General features: G+C 42.1%; 2 protein-coding genes across 3 annotated transcripts; one reads left to right on the top strand and one right to left on the bottom strand.

Annotated features, from left to right (window-relative positions):
* Positions 1 to 26: 26 nt before the first annotated feature.
* Positions 27 to 9003, bottom strand: tk2 (thymidine kinase 2). The gene is made up of 10 exons (XM_031756159.2): positions 8767 to 9003; positions 8330 to 8367; positions 8075 to 8149; positions 7908 to 7961; positions 7482 to 7571; positions 7256 to 7329; positions 6055 to 6143; positions 5756 to 5835; positions 3033 to 3113; positions 27 to 1890 (listed from the first exon to the last, which is right to left on the bottom strand). The coding sequence occupies exons 1-10, from the start codon at positions 8915 to 8917 to the stop codon at positions 1804 to 1806; spliced, it is 819 nt and encodes a 272-aa protein (XP_031612019.1). The 5' UTR covers positions 8918 to 9003; the 3' UTR covers positions 27 to 1803.
* Positions 9004 to 9127: 124 nt separating this feature from the next.
* On the top strand, positions 9128 to 16607 carry aprt (adenine phosphoribosyltransferase). Of its 2 annotated transcripts, none has more exons than XM_031756161.2 (6): positions 9128 to 9302; positions 9387 to 9534; positions 10915 to 11018; positions 12154 to 12287; positions 13766 to 13844; positions 15912 to 16607. In XM_031756161.2, the coding sequence occupies exons 1-6, from the start codon at positions 9296 to 9298 to the stop codon at positions 16049 to 16051; spliced, it is 612 nt and encodes a 203-aa protein (XP_031612021.1). In that variant the 5' UTR covers positions 9128 to 9295; the 3' UTR covers positions 16052 to 16607. The 2 variants fall into 2 exon arrangements, with proteins under 2 accessions (XP_031612021.1, XP_031612020.1); XM_031756160.2 differs by having other exon boundaries at positions 9384 to 9534.
* The last annotated feature ends 386 nt before the right edge of the window (positions 16608 to 16993 follow it).

Genomic DNA, 16993 nt, shown 5'->3' with positions numbered 1-16993 from the left:
TGTAGGATACGAGACAAAAACCCAACTTTGACTTTTAAGAAATATTTTATTAGTTCATTATATGTGTTGGATGGAAGGGTGATGTCTAAGTAAAGTGGTGCAGTGCACAAACATGTCTATGCACGCTGCCTCTGTGGTCTGAGGTAACTAATGGCACATCTGTTGGTGGATCTGGATGGAGGTCAGACAATAGTGTCGGTCATTTTTTCCCTTTGGTCAAAAGCTGTCACCTTATTTTTATTTATAGCACCAAATAACAGCAATGTTTAGGTTAAGCTGCTTTATACTTGCAATGCAACCCCCCCCTCAGTGTTCTCAATATAAAGCCAGCGATAATAACACACTGTGCCTGTGTGTGTCTGAGCACTTTTTGAGGAGGTTTAAAGCTCTTTTAAAATACTCTCAATATTGCAAAGTTCAAAGAATAAAAATGTTCAGCACAAGCTCTGTTTCAACATTAATTCATGCACAAGAAGTTCCAGTATGATGAGCCAAACCCAGTACATGACATGCCTTCTGCTGGGTTTGAGTTTCTGTTAATATGAGGACAAATGGCGAGAGAAGAAAACTAAGAATGCGCCGTTACAGGAGCGGCAGACCCCACAGCTGTGCTGAAAAGAGGAAAAAACTGCTCACTTCTCTTTAACAAGGAACATGATTAGAAAACGTTTTTTTAAGGAGTAAGAGAAATGGTGTCGCATCTGCTCCTTCTCCTGGAAAACAACAAACACCTCGCTCCCAAACCTTGCTGTAGTTTTCTACTTATTATCCAAGTCTGTTGGGACTCCTGTGGCCCAGAAAAATATCACCCTGACTTTAACTGATGTGTAAGCATGTTTGCTCTGCAGTCAACACATCAGTCTCAATAATTCAGTTCAATCATATTGCTGAATCGATGCTTTTGACTTTTGTTACACAGAGTGCCAACTCTTAATGAGCACAATTGCAAAGTGTATATAAAAAAAGAAAATAACAAAAAACGGCTTTAATCATTTTATTCCTAACACAATGCAGCCAACTCTGGAAATACTCTGTCAGTTAGTGCTTGATCCTTCAAGCGCTGTAAACTCGACTGATCAGTCATGTGACCTAGCAGTGAGTCTTTAAGCACGCTCAATCATCCGGGTAAGGAAATCAAAGAGAAGGCAGAGACGTGTCTCTGAGTTCAAGGCTCCAGGATTTCAGGCTGTCAGTGGCTGCAGAAGATTTTTCACAGGTTGGGCTTCATGTCATTAAAAGTGCCGGACCACACAGCCTATTCAAACACTGACTAAATGTTGTTTTCATGGAAAAAGGCTCCTTTATTCAGGTGGCAGAGCAGAGGCAGGCAGGTAAAGGACAGAGGAGCGACACAGAGTGATGATCAGACCAGGACTTATACTCGTGGTCTGAAGTGACACAGCGCTGTCACTGAACTTGTTCTGTATGAAGAGTTTTCACTTACACACTCCCTCAGACTCACTGAGGATTAATCACACTCTCAGGAAAAACACAGCAGATAAGAGCCACGGACCAGCCTGAGTGCTCAGCATCTTTGAAAGCTGACAGGCTTTGGCTCGAGCACTGGAATGATCTGCTCTCATGTTCAGTTTCTCAATAGTTTCTTGTGAGCACATCAATTACATTTAACTTTAATACTTTGCAATTAATGTACTGAGATTGGTCTTTATGAACAGGAATGGCTGAACTGGGAGTGCATACATAAATGTCACATGTGACGAGGTGTAAGATCAGAAACAGCTTAAAAAAAGTGCTGTAACAGCTTCCTGTCAGGCTGGGTTAGCAGGAGTGTGTGTTCGGGCATCAGAGGCAGCTTGCTGCTAGGATCTTGGCCCGGTTCTCTTCGTACTGGTGCAGCATCCTCTGCAGGTTGTGGTCAGCAGGAATCACCTGCAAACACACGCATGATTCTTAAATATCAGGAAGATCAGTGTTAGCTATGAGGGATTTACTCTACACAGAAAGCAACATGGAAAAACATGGCTCCAAAGCGGGGAAAACAAACGATGATACAGTGCGTCTACGCTGCAGTAAAGGACAAACCTGGATAAAACTAAGTGTTGGAATGACTTTCCCAAGTGTTCTTCATAGTGGAGTTGAATATGCTTTATCACAAAGGAAGGTTTGAAGTGTAATCCTGACAGCAGACACTCTTCTGAATCAAAACAGAGCCGTTTCTCCAGAAGAGACGCCTGAAAGCTGAAGGCTCTGCCTCTCAGTCTACTATGGTGGCTGAACTAATACGTCCCTGTCACTGCAGCATTTTGGATCAACTGAAGGTTTTTCAGGGAGTTTTTAGGACATGCTAATAATAATGAATATGTCCAGCCTAGAAGTAATAAATGCATGAACAGGAAGTACACCACTACACAGGGCTCTTCTATACAGTAACCATTTGTTTTCATCCCCCCATCATACGCTGCTACTCCCTTCATTCTATTGCACAATACTTGTCACTTTCTAGAACCGCCTGCACTGATAGTTTAGTTATTTATTCACCAGGATATAGTTATGTATATTACTTTGTTAGAGTTATCCGATTATTTGTCTTGCACTATCCTACTGTATATTACTGTACACTATTCTTATTGTATATATTGTATATCTTATATCTATTTCATCTGTTCCTCGGTCTCTCCTGCTGCTTTGAGCATGTACATGACAAAAGAGATAGAGTTGGATAGAAAGAATAGAAAAAAAGTGCTCATATGTGCTTGTGTGTGGATGGGTGAATGAGGCATACTGTATGACATGCTTTGAGTAGAAAAACACTTAATAAGAACCAGTCCAATCACACTGACACACCTCGTGCTTCAAAAACAACTTGGGTCATGGAGCTTCTGTGGATCAGAGTGCACTGGTCCTGTCCTTGTTATGGGGTCTGCTTAGTTGCAACGATATTCAGGAGGGTGGTATGAGACAAGAACCAAGGTTTTCCCCAAATGATTGTTATCAGTGTAATTCACTCTATAATTCACTCTGTGTCTGTGGTTTGGGGGTGAGTGCAAGCTGTGCTCTGTGTGAACACTCACCAACACAGGAGCAGGAACAGGCCAGGAGGTACGCCTTATTAGCCACTCCTCATAAAGCTGGTGAATGGACTCGAGATACTCCTGGTGGACAGACACACACACACACACACATACAGACACACAGGTCTGAGAGGTCTTGCATCTGTTTTTAAAAATGGTTTGAAATAGCGACAGCTCAGTTTAACAAGGATTTTATTTAAGGTGGTCTTTTTGTCTGGAATCATTCTAATTCTTTGGGATTTTAATATTCATGTTTGCTGCCCCACTAAACCTCTCGTAAAAAACTTCCTGAACCTTACTGATTATTTTAATCTTGTTCAACCAGTCAGCGGCCCCTCACATGAGCATGGACATACTTTGGATTCAGTCTTATCTCGTGGTCTGTAATTATGTGATATTCAAATTTGCACTTTAAGCTTTTCTGATCACTGTTATAATTCAAATCTCTGTGCCGACCAGTTAAACATCTTTCAAGTGTGCGCGAGCTCTGCATCATCACTCCCTCTACTGCTGGACATTTTTCTGCTGTTTATCAGAATATTGGGGCTCCTCCCCTGGACAATCGCTCCCTCTTCACCAGCTGAGTGCTCATCATCTGCTCACTTTGTTCAAGGCCACCTGTTCAAGTGCTCTTGATACTGTTGTTCCTTTTAAAACTGAGCAGTTTCAACCTAAAACGGATCCCTGGATGTCACTCAGGCTCTCAGTAGTATTTATCAGACATCATCTCTAATAAGTGTCACAGACTCTGTGTCTTATTTAACACCATTCATTCAGTTATTAACTCTTCATCCATCCTGTAAAAACTGTTTTTTGTCAATAAGACTGCAGCTTTCAGGTCTAATATCACTCCTCCGGCGTATGTTCCTTCTCAGCTGTGTTCGATCACTTGGAGCCTGTTTCTCTGACAGTAAATGGGATCATTAAAGCCTCATTAAAGACTACATCAGTGTCTCAGGTGGGAGACTGATGTAGTCTCCCACCTGAAGCCCCCTGTTTGTCACCTCGACATTATCCCCACTCATCTTTGACACTATGGGACTATAATGTGGTATCTATTATTAACACCTCTCTTCTAACAGGAACTGTTCCAGCTGATTTCAAACACACCGTAGTGCAGCCACTTCTCAATGGTTCTTTAACATTTTAGACCAATCCCTAAACTCCCTTTCCTTTCCAAAGTCCTGAAGAAAGTTGTCCTCATTCAGCCCCAGGCCTTTTTGGAAATCAAAAGGCATCTCTGAAACATTTCAGTCTGTTTTCAAAGGCTTTAATGATCTTAATTGCTGACTCGGGTGGACGTTATTTTAGTGCTTTCAGACTTGATTGTGTCTAGTGTCTAGACTGGAGAGCTGTGTGGACATTAAAGGAACTGTGCTTGGATGGCGGAAGTCTTTTTGTCAGGTTTGGTGGCTTTTCATCCACATGCGCTTACATGTGGGGTCACTCAAGGATCCATCCCTGGCCCACTACTCTTTTCCCTTTACACGCTCCCATTAGGCTCCGTTTTCAGGAAACATGGAATCGCATTTCACTGTTGCTGATGATTCACAAATCTACTTTCCTCTTAAAAAGACTTCTACAGCCTCTTTAAAGGTCTTTACATTTCTTGAATGTGAATGAAAACAAACAAACAAACAGATGTTGTATTATTTGGACCTTCTGACCCTCTTTCTTCTCTGTGACCTTGGCCCTTTAGAAAACTCCAGAACTCCCTGTGCAAAAAATCTGTCAGTTTCATATTTGAGAAACAAATAAATTGTGTTTTTAAAGCCAGCTTCTTCCAGCTGAGAGCTCTTGATTAGGAACGTTTTGTCATCTTCTGACTTCGAGAGACTAACTCTTGTGTTTATTTCATCCAGGTTTCACTGCTGTAATAGTCTTTATTTGGGTATCGGCCAGGCTCTGCTTCTCCAACCTGCTCACAGGCAACATAAACGTGACAGCATTTCCTCAGTTTTGAGTTGATTTTAAGCTTTTATTGTTTGTTTTATGTCTCTAAATGGATCGGCTCCCTCTTACCTCTCTGAACTTTTAATAAAACATACTCCTAACAGAACTTTCAGGTCGGCCGTTGCTTCTTGTTGTTCCTATAAGCAGACTCAAACACGGAGCAGACTGGGCCTTTGCGGTGGCTACATCGTTACTTTGGAACACTCTCCTTTTCAAATTAGGACCTCCCTAACACTGAAGTCACATCTTTATTCCCTTATTGTGACTCTTTTCTTTTTTTTCCAGTTTGTGCAGCACTTTGGTCAACCTGTGTCATTTAAAAACATACTTATAAATACACTGACTTGAATTGACAGGACGCCTGCTGTAAACTTCTCATGTATGTTTTGTAGTATCAGTGGTAGTTGTCTGGTAAGGTGTAAATATTGATGCCACCTCACTGCGGTCTATGTAGCAAAGTCCCAGGTGAACAGAAACTGGAGCTAGGAGGAAGCCGTGTGCTGACGTGTGCTGCTGGTCACATCTTTAGCCTTTTGTTGCATCTCTAGGAACCAGTTTTATCTTTAAGTTAGAGCTCCAGCATTTGTACGTGTTTCAAACAAAGTGGTAAATGCTATTTTCACCATGAGTGGAAATGGCTTCAGATTCTCTGGAGTGGCTTTGTGGTCACTTCAAGTGGTCATTAGATTGGCACTACTGTGCAGCTGTCTTAATTCTATATAAACCACTCAGTGACAAAGTTCAAATGAAGTGAAGCACAAGCTCCTCACCAGTGGAATGACTTTCTCCTCTTCTCTGCATCGCTGCTTTAACCTTTCATGGCAGGTCTGAGGAGACGTCTGCAGGTAAACTGGAGCCAGGGGAAAAGCCAAATATTACATATATCATTATTATTACTACAACTACATGAACTCATTTCATTACATAGGAATGTGATTTGCATAAACACACAAACTCAAAGACAGAGGTCAGTTCTCTTCAGGTACATTCAGACATGCACAGGATTCGTACTGCGCCTGTTTCTTGATGCTGAGCTGCAGCAGGTTTGTTCTGCTTGTGTTGTACTCACCAATGAGATCAACAGGAATGCAAATGTTAGCTGTAATCCAGTCAAACCACTCGCTGAGAACAGCATAGTCCACCTCTGGCATTTTCCCACTGGAAGAAAAACATGAAATAATACTCTAATTCTACTCTACTAAGCGCTCAAAGCACTTTATACAACATGTCTCATTTACTCATTCATAGGTTCTATCTAACCTAAGGAGCTTGGAAAGAAAACCGACTAGACTTCTAAAAGTTTCTTGAAAACGTTTCAGCTCTCGTCCGAGAAGCATCTTCAGTTCTAAGACCAAATGCTGTGAACGACCATCTTTGAACACAGGGGGTGGCTTACAACACCAGCTGTCTGCCACCTACAATACAGTTTGGAGGTCCCTTCCCAGGCCCACTCAGATCTTGCATCACTTGAGCTCAGTGGGTCACATGATAGGGTGAGGCACGGTCTCACAGTGATTTCACCCAAAACCTCTGCTGATAATGACCCACACCCATTTTCACACCTTGCTTATGTCATGAGGCACATGATCAACAGCGGGTCAACAACACCAACTACGGCTTAAATACCTGGGACTCTCCACCACTTGGTGTTAGAACTGAAGAAGCTTCTTGGACGAGAGGTGAAACACCTTCAAGAGTTTTAAACAAGCTCCTTAGATTACCATGACCCGGATGACTGAGAACCTACACAGACACATTTCTAACATTCACACATTGGAGGTTCAACCACAGACTGTAGCAGTCAAAGATCAAACCATCAACGTTCTTATTACTAGGTGACCATCTCTACCTCCTGAACCACCCCAACCCAGAAATGTCAGAAATGCTCAGTTACAGGTTGGATGAGACGGTTACTTATTTTAAATGAAATGTTAGTAAGTAACAGCCTTCTCTGTTTACACAGCTGTGGCTGTAAGGCATTTTGGACAATACTGCAAATCAACATCTGGAATATTTCATGGTAACACTTGGCTACAATGATGCATGAATGAACACGACCTTTATTGATCACTGGCCTTTACATTAAATACATAAGAATAGATGCTGAGCCTGACTGAAATAACAATCCATCCTCTCTGTCTGTACATAAATCACATCCACAGGTTGCACACTCTCCTACTTCAGCGCTGCAGGGCTGTGTTGTGCAGCAGAATCCATCGCTATAGTTTAGTTGAAACTGTGTGGATGATCCGTGGATCAGATTACCGTACCTTCTGAAGAGATTCTCCACAAAGATGTACTTGGCACTGAAGATAGATCTCTCCATCATCCTAACAGGAGCTGCCTGAGACCAACAAGAAACACAGCACGTGTGCCAGGATATCTGTTTGCATAACCAGTGTGCAGCCATCACTAGCCCAGGCTATATGGGTGTTAGCATGCAACAAAACAAGCACAGAGTAAAACAGCTGTGGGTCTAGCTAGCAGGACACTTACCACAGCTGACAGGTGTCGATCCAGCATAGTGAGCTGAACGTAGGTCTGTAGCGTGATGCCCCAGCGCAGAGGATCCTGGTACATTAAAGCCTGCGGGGACAGAACCTGCAGGTGAACAGCTAGTATGACTGACATAAAGGGAAGTCAAATTACCAACCAGCACTCAACACATTCCCACAGCATTTGATAAGGTTGACAGGACCCCTGAGGAAGGATTCTGATGGAAGGAGAGAACCCATGTTGTTTACACTCACCACATCTTAACCCAAGTCAACACTGTTAAGCAGCGGTGTGTTAAGCAGCGGCGTGTTAAGCAGCGGCGTGTTAAGCACTGGACTCCAGGAGCATAAAAACACAAAATGTTTTGGAAGAATCCTTCCAGCTCATATCAGCTCTGCACACTGACAACACAGTGATGTACGTTACCAGAGGGTTGTGCCCTCGGACATCTCTCCATTTAGAGATTGGCTCTGTAAGGACCTGCAAGAAAGAGACAAGAAGAGAGAAATACATTCGTGAACAAATGGTATACTTGGAGCTCGGGAACACTGGAAATCTTGAACGCACACAGCTGCACAAAGACTCTGACTGACCTCGATACTGCTGGTTTTGCTGAAATATTCCAGACATGTTGTCTTCCCACTGGCAATGTTCCCCTCAACGCAGATCTGAACACAGCAACGTACAGGCAGACTGTCAGACACTGCTGTGAGTCTCTGAATCTTCATCACTTCCACTGAAAAACTATGGACGATCAGTCCCACATGAGAACCTGCTGTCCACATCAACATTTACATCATTCCCAGCATGCACCGAAGGACAAACTCAGATTAAACATGGAGGCTCACCACTGCTTTCCGGTCCTCGCCATCCCGCAACAGCTTCCCTTAGAAGGGAGACAACACAGTGAGACTAGAGTTCACTTCCTGCAAGTTTTATTGATTGGTTGATTGATTTGAAGGGAGCTCAATACTATGGGAAATGTAGATAAAACCTCAAAAAAGATTTACATCTACTGTCTAATAAGAGCTCGTTGTTAACTCTGTTTGTTTCCCTACTTGTTCTTATGATGCTATTCTGAGTCACTCCCTTTTCATTTCACGTTAACTGACTCTGCAGATACTCCGTAGGCTACAATTAACCTGAGTTCAGACTGAGATCAGATCGCTGCTGTCGATCTGTGAGCACCGGGGTAGACATTTGAACCCGGAGCGCTGGTTAAACGCTGCTTTAAAGGCTCGAGTTCAGCCCGGGTCTTATGTGTCCTGACAGCGGCAGCACTGACCTGCAGCCCCGGGCCGTGTCCCGCTGCGGGCTCTGGACGGGACCAGCCTGAATCCCCCGGCACACGCTTTCCTCCACCCGCTCCATCCTGTCCACAAACATGCCGGCGCCACGGCACGGCGAGCGGACACGAGTGTGACACACACCGACATCAGTGTGCCATGTCAACAACCCGTACACGCCTCAACATCTCCTCTGTACGCACCACACAGGAAGAAGACGCGCCGAATTTCTTCTTCGAATTATAAGAAGCTGCATCACTGTCGCACAGCGCCACCTACTGTACTCTCCGATCAATGACATTTATGCTGAATAGTAACTTCCCCGAATTGCATTCAGTACTCAATTCAAACTGCGTGTTCACATGAACGTGTGTTCAGGTTCCATCACTGACATAATGTTGAAAAGGCTGAAGAAGAGTGATTGCGATCCAGAGGTTGAGGCTTCGTTTTTCTCAGAGCTGCTTTATTACACATGAAGCTGACCTGCAACTGTGTGTAGCCGGAAACAAAAAGTCAAAGTGAGGAGCTATGGAGGGTAACTGTGTTTTTTATTATTTAGTGTTAAAACAGATCTTCAAGTTTCATCTTATAGAAGTTTAACGTGCCTTCTGTCCAGAAGAGGGCGATAAAGGCGTGTTTGCACACCATAGAGAGGAGAAAGAAGAAGGAGTGTTCACTATGGCCGCAGGTCGGGAGGCAAAGCTGCAGCTGGTCCAGAGACACGTTCGGGCTTTCCCAGACTTTCCTAAGAAAGGGATCGTGTTTAGGTAAGACACTGCTTTCTTGTTTGAAAGGCCCCAGCAAACGGTCTGTGAGAGCTGTAACCATGACTACAGGAGGGCACGTGTCAGACCCCTGCTACCAGGAAGCACACTTTGCCCCCGCAGTGAGCACTTTGGAATAGCCGTGTGTGTGTGTGTGTGTGTGTGTGTGTGTGTGTGTCGGGGGTGGCTGAATGAGTAGTGCGTTCATTCATTCTTGACAGGGAGGGTGGGGCTCTCTAAGTTAAAGCAGCGACGCATGATGTCCACGTTCACGGCTCATTCTGATTTTGACGAAAGTAAAGCCTCCCGAAAGCTCACATACGACCTACAATTGTTTCCACTGCCTGAACTTCAGCTTCAGACAGTAAACGGCCACAGTGATATCCGCTCAGCATGAAGTCAATATCAGTGTGTATTTCAAAATAAAATCCCTATGAAATCTTGCTATCAGGATGCCGCAATGGCTCAAAGCACTGAAAGCCTTCACTATAGTCAGAGAAATATTCAGAGGTTAACTTCAGAGGCCTTTAAACATGACAATGAGATGTTTAATAAGGAATACATCATGCGAATGAATATGAAAAACGTTTAACCTTCAGGCTGCTAGTAGTATTTTGACGTTGGGAATATTTTCTTGCAACACTTTGATGACTGTGCATGAAAACTGCCACTCAGATCTGAATCTTGCAGACACAGAACTGATGATGCAGGCTTAAGACGTCCATGTAGTTTAACTATTATAGTATTATAATCATGTCATCCTTCCAGCAGTGACAGTGTATACAGTGTTTTCTAATAGCACTCCTAGAGGTAGCATGTACAAAGTAAAAAGTAGTCCACCCAACACAGAGCCCAAGGACACTACAACATCCAGCTCCAGGGTGGTTCAGTTCAAATGACACGCAGTATTTGTTCAGTTAGTACTTTTACATTATAACTATACCACCTACAAGTCAAAGGCTGGGTTTTGTCACTCCAATGTCAAATATAGACCAGAAATCAACAGTTTGCATCTCTAGGAAACGCAATCTCTCTGTGGAAATGTATTTTATAATTTTGATGTCCATCCAAAAGGACTGGTTACTATTTAATTCCTGTTATATTCCTGTTATATTGGTGTTGGGATTTATAACGGCCGATAAATGAAGATTTAAAAAAATGGAGACACAGGAGAAAAACCCTTCAACATGGTTTCAGGGTGTTCCTCCTGTCTCGTGCTCATGTTGCACTATTTGTCTGTCAGAAGGCGGCTTCCCTGTTTGTTTAGAAAACAATCAGCAGTTATATCTGACTTTTAAGCCGCCAAACACTAGTATCAGTTTTAAAAGTCCTGTATTTGCCAGGCTGTAAATGCTACTAACTAATTGTGTCTGAATCTTGCAGAGATATTTGTCCCATCCTCAAGGATGCAGCTGCCCTTAAAGCAGTAATTGACCTGTTTGAAGAACATGTGAGGAACAATCACCAGCACGTTGATCTGATTGTAGGTAAGAAAACCAAAAGCAGAGCTCTCAAACTGCTGTGCTTCACCTTTTAAAAGTATCTTTAACACACCTTAAATATCCTCTCAGTCAGCTGTATCTCATGCTTGGTGTTGAGAAAGTCCACTTTAGTTTGTGCAGCTGTGTGAGATATTGTTTTAACTCCTGTGAGTTTAGTAATAAACCATGTAAGCTCCATCAGATACTTCTGTTCAATATTTTTTCCATCACTTGTTCTTACTGTACGCCGTCTTACAACATCAAACATGAGGAGGAAGCTGGCCTTTAACTGCTTGCTTCCTTATTTTATTTTATTTTATTTTATTTTATTTTATTTTATTTTATTTTATTTTATTTTATTTTATTTTATTTTATTTTATTTTATTTATGTGTTCTTAAGCCAGCACACAGTGAATAAATGAAAGTGGCTCTCTTTTTATCTGGTTAAGTTACCATGGTAACTCATGCTGAACACATACCTTGGTTGGCAGCAGGTTGTGTTCAGTTTAGGTTTAAAGTTGCCTGGAAAGACAATATTTACATTGATTCTGTTATTTATTGTGTAACATAGATTTTCTCCTGTGGAATATTTTATATGTGTAAGTAAGCAGTGCTGTAATTAAACCACTTAATCATCACAAACTGTTGCATTGTCACACGAATATTCATGTGATGTAGAAAATGTTATGTTTGATTCTTAAGCTGCTGCCGAGTCTCTTTTGGTCTGTTCGAATTACAACTGCTAGAATACAAGAATATCTGTATTACCGGTAATTTGACTCTGATCTGTTACAAACTAAAGTGATTTCCACGTCTCTGTTATCAGGCTGTGGGACCGCGATCTTTAATGTTTCCATGGATCCAGTTTAAATGTGCAGCCGTCACCTTAATAGCAAACAGCAACACTGAGCACGCTCAGCCACACAATCATTCTCTGGAATTCACAGAGCATTAAAATAATCTTATTTGCAACAGTGTTGCATTTTACTGTTGTGTTTTTTCTGTATAGAATTTTAATCATTTAATCACAATCATCATCTGATAACGTCTCTGATTTGGTTTGGGCAGGTTTGATGTTATTGTGTCCTTTTAATGTAAATGTTGCTCTTCCCACCTCATTATTGCTGTTTGTGTGTGGCAGGTTTAGATGCTCGTGGTTTCCTGTTTGGGCCTCTGCTCGCCCAGAGGCTAGGTATTGGTTTCGTCCCGGTCAGAAAGAAAGGCAAACTGCCCGGAGCCACTGTTTCTGTCTCTTATGATTTGGAGTATGGCAAGGTAAAGAACACAAGGACACACTCTGAAAGGATTGCTGTTTTGTTTCGGGGGGCAGGATAAAACTGTTAGAGATGAGGTACTAAGGACAATCCTTAGAGAAGTGGAGGAAATATGTATTTTTGGACAGACCTTGACTTTTTCATCCCCACTCCTTGAATGCATCCCTTCCACAAGCCGTATACAGAGACACTTATGGAAGCGTAGACACTACGATCCTATTCTGCAGACAAGGCATAAGTATCTTAGGCTACGTTCACACTGCAGGCGAAAGCGCATCAAATCCGATTTTTTCGCCCCTATGCGACCCATATCCGATCTTGGTATGACAGTGTGAACGGCACAAATCCGATATTTTCAAATCCGATCTGGGTCACTTTCGTATGTGGTACTGAATCCAATACATATCCGATGTTTTAGAAAGCGACTGCTGTTTGAACGGTCAAGTCGCATTAAATCCGTCTTTTACGTCACTGACACAAGACAGACGCCAATTATCAGCTCCAGAGAAGCGCCCGATAGGACATCGCGAACGATTTCCTACCATCCGGTGAAACTGTTGGGAAGACAACGTTGGAGAAATGTGAACATTTTATTTGTACTGTATTTTCTGCAGATTCTGACAGAAATCTGCAACTATCCTTTGAAGCACCGCTCCTCTAAAACAGCAATAAGGATCATTATTAGGTTATTTACATTATTATGTAAATAACAAAATAACTTAAAGCAAAAATCTGGAAACATAAAGTCCGAAGTCTTTATATTAAGGGCCATCAGTCAAACAATATTGTTTGCTCTGGGTCTGAACAGAGCGCGTTGTGTGTGACATCTTCTTTTGCGCATGCGGGCCGCTTTGAGCGTTCACACTGGAGAGCGTTTGATGTCGCATTTTATGTGTAGTGTGAACAAGCAGACAAAAAAATCGGATTTGATCAAAAAATCGGAATTGAGCATTAAGACCTGCAGTGTGAACGTAGCCTTATACACACCCTCAGCCTTACTGGCCTGCTGTAAGCTCTACGTCCTATAGGAAAGATCCAGCAGCACCTAGTCAGGATGGGAGGGTTTGTGTGTTAGTTAGCTGTTTGTTTGTTACATAACAAATGATGTATACTAAGACAAAGCCAGATGCAAACAATGTCAGCTTGTTTTCACCTGTTGAAGTGGAAAATAAAATACAGTTGAAGTGCATCCTTCATATCCTATAGTGCTAATCACAAATATGTGCACTGCAGCTTGCTGTCATTTCAGTGTTGTGCACCCCTCAGTGTCTGCAGCTCAGAGATTCACATATTGTGCAGAGGGAGACAGAATACCCACTGCTAGAAATCATGATGCAGAAATGAGTCAAAGTTTACAAGGAACTCAGTTTGTCTCCTTTTACTGTTACTTGAGATATAATACGTTTCAGTCTCTGCTGCATCGTTGAGCTTGACCACATTCAGATCTAATTAAAAAAGGTATTTACTCTGTTCCTCCAGGCAGAAGCAGAGATCCAGGAGGATGCTGTGGCTCCGGGACAAAAGGTTCTGCTTATTGATGACCTCCTGGCTACTGGAGGTGAGAAATTGCCCAGTTTAGATCTGATTCAGTCTGACTGAGAAATGCACATGAATACAAGTTATATTGCTGAATATTTCCCCTTACTGGCCCTTCTGCTTTTACTTCAACATTAGATAATCCGTCTAACATTATGGATGGCTATCACGGTACCAGTCGTGTCATAATCTGCCTCTCTGTTTACGTGCATCCTGCTTCAGTCACTTGTAAAATGTTTGATATGCAGTGTGTGATTTGTGAAATCCTTTCATCCCTGCCACCATCACGAAAATAATGAATGAATCAGAAAACTATATAAGCCTGTTACAGTATTCATTAGTGCTGCCAACGTAATATTTAGAGATTATAAACAAAAAAATAACAGAATTGACAATTAAATTAATGCACAGTGTTCTCAGTCTCATCATTATTAACCAGAACTGAACCTCCTTCTACTTTTTTTAATAACAACACATCAGGCCAGCTGGCCAAATGTAAATATTTAACATCATACTTAATATGAAGTGAAGTCCAGTCTCAAAATCTATTTTAAAAAATACGTATTTATCCTAAGTAGATTTTGTTAATATCAACACTTCACTGAGTTCTTTTGATTCCTCAGAGGCATCCGATGGAAGACAAAACACTGCTCAGTAGATCATTTAACACTTTATTACTTCTAGAACGGAGATGCGTCCTGCATGACACGCTGCTGCGGATCTCCAAATGGTGGCGTGCCCCTAACAGTTTTATTACAGAAGCTCCCTCATTCTAGTCTAAACAACAGTGTCTCAGTAACCTTCCACTAGAGATGGTTCCCTCTAATCTACATTTTTCCCAGGCACGTGTGAGCGAGAGTCTGCAGCTTTCTACTCCCCAAGGACACATGGTCTCATGCCTTTATTTTTCAGGGCTGTGTCAGCTTAATACTACTCTATATAACTTTATAACACTTATTAATAAAAACTGAAACATTATTTATTCCCAACAATTTCTAAACAGACTTGGAGAACTGTCTTCTTTATTAATGACACTTGTTTACTGAGATCAGACTTTGATGATTAAGAGTTAATAGATACAAAGGCAGCAAAACCATATGCTGATTTTCTCAGAAACAACCTTCACGACAGACGGCAGCTCTGATGCGTAGCGGTCGCTCGTGACTGACACACTGGATTAATATTACTAGAATCTTTTTTTTTTTTTTTTTTTTTCCCCCAAGTCTCATGTTGTGAATCTGGTTTCATTCTTTTAATTAATGGTAGCTTTCCTGGATCCTCTCTGGGCAGTGTTATTTAAACTGTCTCGGGATTGCGAGCAGTGAAAGTCAGTTTCTAATTTAATTTATTTGGACTGTTTCAGGATGCACCACTTACACTCGGAGAGGGAATCGTCTTCACTTTTCATACTTTATTCCTAATCTGTGATGATTTTCCTTCACTCTTCTCCCGTTCCCGGTGAACTCTGCTGTTGCTTCCTTTGGCCCATAGAGTCGTGCACATCCAGCGAGGGGCAGTTACATTTTGGAAACCCCTCTGAGACGTATAACGGTGAACGGGACCATAAGTTAGGCTAAAGTCAACCCAGGCTTTCCAAGTTCATTTTAAAGCGAATGTTGTTGTGCAATGAGACACGTTTAAGTTTCCTTCTTTGAGCTGCAGCACCAGGGGTGTGTACTCTAAACACAGGCTTACTCTGCATGAAAGTTTCATATATCGGTCCAGAAATACTAACAGTTGCTGTTTTGGGTCATATTAATAGATTAATTTTAATGTTTTTTATTGATACATATCACAGAATGACAGACTATATACACAAACGTCTGCGGTAATGAGGTCTGAGTCTGGAATGGTGACGCTGCGTTCTGGAAGACTGAAAGAAAAGTTACCTGGACAATCCTGCTTTGCACTATAGGTCTTGGGTCCCCTACTTCAATGAATCAGCAGAGTGCAATAACTTCAATAAGAGAGAAACCAGAAGAATTGAGCTTTTAAAGCAGATCGGTGTGTTAGTATTGCTGGGATGTATGACTTTCTCTGGATTGATTTCTCTGTCTTTAAGACATTCACATGTATGTGTGTATTGCAGGGACGCTGTATGCTGCCTCCGAACTGATGAGGAAACAGCAGGCTGAGGTTCTGGGCTGCATGGTGGTCATCGAACTCAAAGAGCTAAACGGCACCGACAAACTCAAACCACACAGAGTCTTCTCCCTGATTCAGTACTGAGGACACTCGACCAGATAGTACCATTTACTAATTTTGGACATCCAGCCAAGAAAACAAGAAATCTCTCAAGTTCACTTAATTTTACAGTAATTTCGTTTCCATGGTGTAGCTGTGCCCCGTTATTTTAATGGGATGTTACTGGAAGTGCAGCATATTCACTGCGTCTAACAGCATCCAAGTTTACTTTTTCCTTGGCTCATTAGTGACTCTGAGTGTTCGGGGCCCTGTTCCAGAAGGCAGGGGGAGTTTAACCCTGAGATCAGGGACAGTCTGGGTTAATAGTGTTCAGTCGTGATGACTCTGCGACAGGAAGGCAGCTGTTAGTCACAAAACATCCATGAACATTTATGTCCACACTGGGGGAACAACTGTGTGTCAGTGTTGGAGATGATGTAAATAACAGGGAGCGCAGACGAGACTAAGAATTAAGATGCAGGCTGTACATGGACACACAGCAGCCTCCGTCAACTGTGATGACTGAAAATAAAAACGTTCCACTGCAAATGACCAAAACCAGCTTTACTGGGTGTAAGTGTGCAATAAAGTATACAACACATCTGTAACTTTTTATCTCCCACTGCGGTCACATCATGTAACGTCTAAAAACAAACACACTGATGACTAAATCATCATCACGGTCTATGCTGAAACATTTTCTTAAATCTGTGAGACAGACGAGCTTAATATTGGTTTAATGCCATCAAGTGTATGTGTGCAGTTTAAATTGGCTTCCAGGCCCTGACATCAGCTGCAGACACAGCTGTGCTTTGCTTGAGTGAGAATGTAAAACAATGCACACCAGCTGTCATGAATATGGTCTGCTTACACCTGAACATGACCTGAAACGGGTCTTGGGTTTGGTCACAACAGCAAAGCTGATGAGTTACATCAGCTAGTAGCTTCCAGTGTATGAATGAACCTGTTTTATGCCCTCGTATCAAT

This window comes from Oreochromis aureus, linkage group 13, assembly GCF_013358895.1.
Source record: "Oreochromis aureus strain Israel breed Guangdong linkage group 13, ZZ_aureus, whole genome shotgun sequence".
Lineage (NCBI taxonomy): Eukaryota > Metazoa > Chordata > Actinopteri > Cichliformes > Cichlidae > Oreochromis > Oreochromis aureus.
The sequence above is the reverse complement of the archived record's forward strand: the minus strand, read 5'-3'. Positions and strand labels throughout refer to the sequence as shown.